Source organism: Sipha flava, unplaced genomic scaffold (assembly GCF_003268045.1).
Source record: "Sipha flava isolate LNK unplaced genomic scaffold, YSA_version1 18749_pilon_pilon, whole genome shotgun sequence".
NCBI lineage: Eukaryota > Metazoa > Arthropoda > Insecta > Hemiptera > Aphididae > Sipha > Sipha flava.
The window spans coordinates 1-3985 of record NW_020272417.1 but is presented as its reverse complement, the minus strand read 5'-3'; the positions used below and the strand labels follow the sequence as shown (position 1 = coordinate 3985).

The 3985-nt window shown below is 42.6% G+C and overlaps 1 protein-coding gene across 1 annotated transcript; it reads left to right on the top strand.

Moving 5' to 3' along the window:
- Nucleotides 1-3581: 3581 nt before the first annotated feature.
- Nucleotides 3582-3975, top strand: LOC112681185 (the record flags this gene model as incomplete). Its single annotated transcript, XM_025551447.1, has 1 exon — nucleotides 3582-3975. A coding segment is annotated over exon 1 (394 nt), but the record flags the coding sequence as incomplete, so codon positions are not given.
- Between the last annotated feature and the right edge of the window lie 10 nt (nucleotides 3976-3985).

Sequence of the window (3985 nt, the reverse complement as noted above, 5' to 3'; positions counted from 1 at the left end):
ATTTTTTGTCAAGATTTTTCTCTGAACATTTGCGTACAAGTTCGTATAAGGTTTTTCTAGTCGTTTCCTTTAATGTTATTGGTACTTCTGACAAGTATTACAATTAACATTTAAAAAAATAAAATTAAAAATAAAAATAATATTCTACCTGGTTCAATTGATGCCATGTTCACGATCGCTGTACATAAACTACGTTTATTCAAACTGTAAGGCGTCCGCTCATACTAGCACAACGGAATATCCACGACTGGCAATTACTATTTACTTTTATATTATTATCATTATATTTCCAGGTATTATCGTAAATAAACAACAATTATTTATCTGTATAAATAATAATAATTACGTTAGCTGCAACGACATATCCAAATTGTATAAATATAATGTCACGTGCAGCACCCCTAAGTATCTGGTCGATGTTGTGCGGTCGTACATGTCTGACCGGACACTAATCGTTGGCAAAAATTCCTACCCGGGCGTTTCTCTCCCAGTCACGTGCGGTGTGCCCCACGTCCTGGGCCCAACTCTCTGGAACATCTTCTACGATGGAATCCTGAGACTACGGGTCCTAACTTCGGTCAAGCTTCTGGCGTTCACCGACGATGTGGCCATAGTCGCGGTGGGCCATAACGCTGACATTCTGGAGGAAGCCATCAACTCCACTCTCTCGACAGTCAGTTCTTGGTTGGTCGACAACGGACTCCAACTAGCCCCGGAGAAGACTGAGTGCATTATTCTTACGAAAAAGCACTCCTACCGTCCCCCTGACATCGTTGTGGACGGATGCACGGTCCCAATCAAGCGATCAATGCGTTACCTCGGTGTTCACCTGGACACAAGAATTTCATTCGTAGACCACGCCAGGAGAGCAGCGGAAGGTGCCAAAGCGGTAGCGGCGGCGCTCGGTAGGCTGATGCCTTGCGTCGGTGGCCCATCGCAGTCGAAGCGGCAGCTATTGATGAGTGTGGTGCACAGCAGACTGCTGTACGGCGCCCAGGTCTGGGCGGAATCTATCAGACAAGTCGAGAAGCCAAACAACCTACTGCTACAGGTGCAGAGGTGTGCGGCAATCAAGGTAGCTAAGTGCTACCGTACGGTATCCGACATGGTCGCAATACTCCTGGCGCGAATGCCTCCGGCCCCCCTCTTGGCCATCGAGAGAGCGAGGAGTGTGGAGCTCAGAAAATCGGGTACCCCACATAGCAAGGCTGAGTTGAGGAGGGAAACGATTCGCCTGTGGCAGACTGCGTGGGACCAGACTCCGAAGTCGCCGTAGGCTAAACGCCTTGTACCGGACGTAGTCAGATGGTGGTACTACGGACCTAAGTCGGTAACGTTCCACATGGCCCAAGTAATATCCGGGCACGGATGCTTCCAAAAATACTTGTGGTCCAGGAACAGGGCGAGCAGTCCGGCTTGTGTGCACTGCCAGTTCCCAACGGATGATGCAGAACACACCGTTTTTGATTGCCCCTTTTGGGACGCTGCAAGAGCAGAGCTGACGTCGTCGTTGGGTAGACCACCTCGTCCGGGTGACGTTGCGGACCTACTCTGTGTGCCCGCTCACGATGATTTGCCATCCAATGCGCTGCATCGTAGGAGGATACTGGCTGTAGCTCGAAGGAATTCAGACTCATTTCATAGAATGGTCGAAGCGATCCTAGGCCAGAAGGAGGAACTGGAGAGAGCACGGCAGAGAGAAGAAGCTCACCGGTAGCAAGTTGACAACAAAAAAAAAAAAACGTAGTTAAGTTAAAGCCTGTGGGCCGAACGGCCAACCGTCTGGGTGGTTAGAGGCCCCCGCACTTTTTATTAAAAAAACCGTCGATACTGTATTTGTTGACAATGTACTTGTTGTTGATTACTATCAATAAACGATGTGACCAGGGAGGCAGCAATGGGAACCCATATTTCCCTCCCTGGGCACGATTCCAAAATGAAAAAAAAAAAAAAAGTATTATCGCAAACAAACAACAATTACTTATCTGTATAAATAATAATAATTACGTTAGCTGCAACGACATATCCAAATTGTATAAATATAATGTCACGTGCGCCGCATTATTAAAATGGTGCTTATCTAAATGGCGTGAATGAGCGGAACATTTTACTTCAAATATCTAATACTTAGTGTCTACATTATATTTTGAAACAAACATTTTTGCTTGACATCACTCGACACATTAAGATTTGTTCAAAATATTATTAATTCCTTTATAAAGAAAAATAAATGACATGTTAAATTACAATATGAAAAAATTATATGTTATTGAAACAACTAAATATCAACTCGTCTTCTACCCTAAACATAATAATTATTTGAAACCGCTATTAAATACTTATTTAATCGCATACTGAGTATTAAATAGTACACGTTAAACGAAACAACAAGAAATAAAATTAGCAATGCCTATTGAACTTTGAACGCTTTATTTAAGTTGACATTAACAACTATGATTCATAATGTTCATAAGGTCCCGTTTTACATAGTAAACTTTAAAAAATTAGCGTTGCTATGGTTTTAAGCTGTTTTTTTTTTTTTACTTATGGCCAGCTTTTATTCACAAATACTCCACTGTGTGTTGTTGGTGATGGACGGAGAAAACTCACATTACGTGTATATTTCGAATTTCTCCCGCCTGATACGTGCTCAGAAAACCGGACACGAAGGACGTGTTGTGTTCTGTAAAAGGTGCTTCACGTCATTCGACGTTAGCTGTCATAAATTTAAGTTGAGCGGACAAGAGGCTTTGGATCAACATAAATTGATTTGCGGCGAGCACAAACCTATATTACCCAAAATGTCTAAAGAGGGAGATTGTCTCAAGTTCGAGGCGTGGAAGAGGACTCAAAGACATCCCTTCGCGATATACGCAGATTTTGAGACGTTATTAATAAAGACTGATGTGGATAAAGGTAGTAATACGAAAATAATAAAAAAGCACGAACTTATGAGTTATGGATTTTTGGTTAAGGCGAGCGAGGGCGTGCCGGAGGAGTTATTGGTGGAGCATGGGATACCGTTAAAACCGGTAATATATCGAGGCAGTAAAGATTTCAAGGACGTGGCGAGACATTTTATTGAAACCGTATCTGAAATTACATTAAAGATAGAACAATTATTTAAAATAAACACACCTATAATTTTCACGGATGAACAACGGCAGTTATATGAAGCAGCAACGCGATGCAATTTATGTAAGATGAACTTTTCGCACGATAATCATAAGGTGGCAGATCACTGTCATTTATCGGGAAAATTTAGACAGTCACTATGTAATGTATGCAATCTTAAGCTCCAAACACTGAACTTTATACCTATATTTTTCCACAACCTTTTCAACTATGACGCGCACTTAATAGTAACGGAACTTGGCCATGACACCCAAGCTATTAGACAAATACCTAACAGTGAGGAAAAATTTATCTCATTCACCAAGTACGTGTCAAATACATTCAGCATGCGATTTATTGACACTTTTCGGTTTATGGCATCAGGACTGTCAACTCTAGCCATAAATCTTATGACACCGGGTTTGGAGAACTTCAGAGAGACCGCTAAAGTTTTTGATGAAGTCGATATGTCGCTAGTGACTCGGAAGGGGGTGTACCTTTATGAGTACATGGATAGTTGGGAACGGTTGGAGGAGACGAGACTGCCTAGCGAGAGGAGCTTTTATAGTACGTTGACGAAGACCGAGATAGAGGAGAGTGACTTTGACCATGCGAAGGAGGTCTGGGACCACTTCGGATGCAAGACGCTGGGCGAGTATTCAGATTTATGTTTAAAAATCGACATGCTGTTGTCGGCGGACGTTTTCGAAAACTTTCGAGACCTATGCATGAAAAATTACAATCTGGACGCCACCCATTATTTCACTGCCCCCTGCTTAAGTTTTGACGCGATGTTGAAATTCACGGGGCAAAAGCTACAGTTTCTGGACGATTATGACATGTTGTTAATGTTTGAGAATGGTCAGTATAT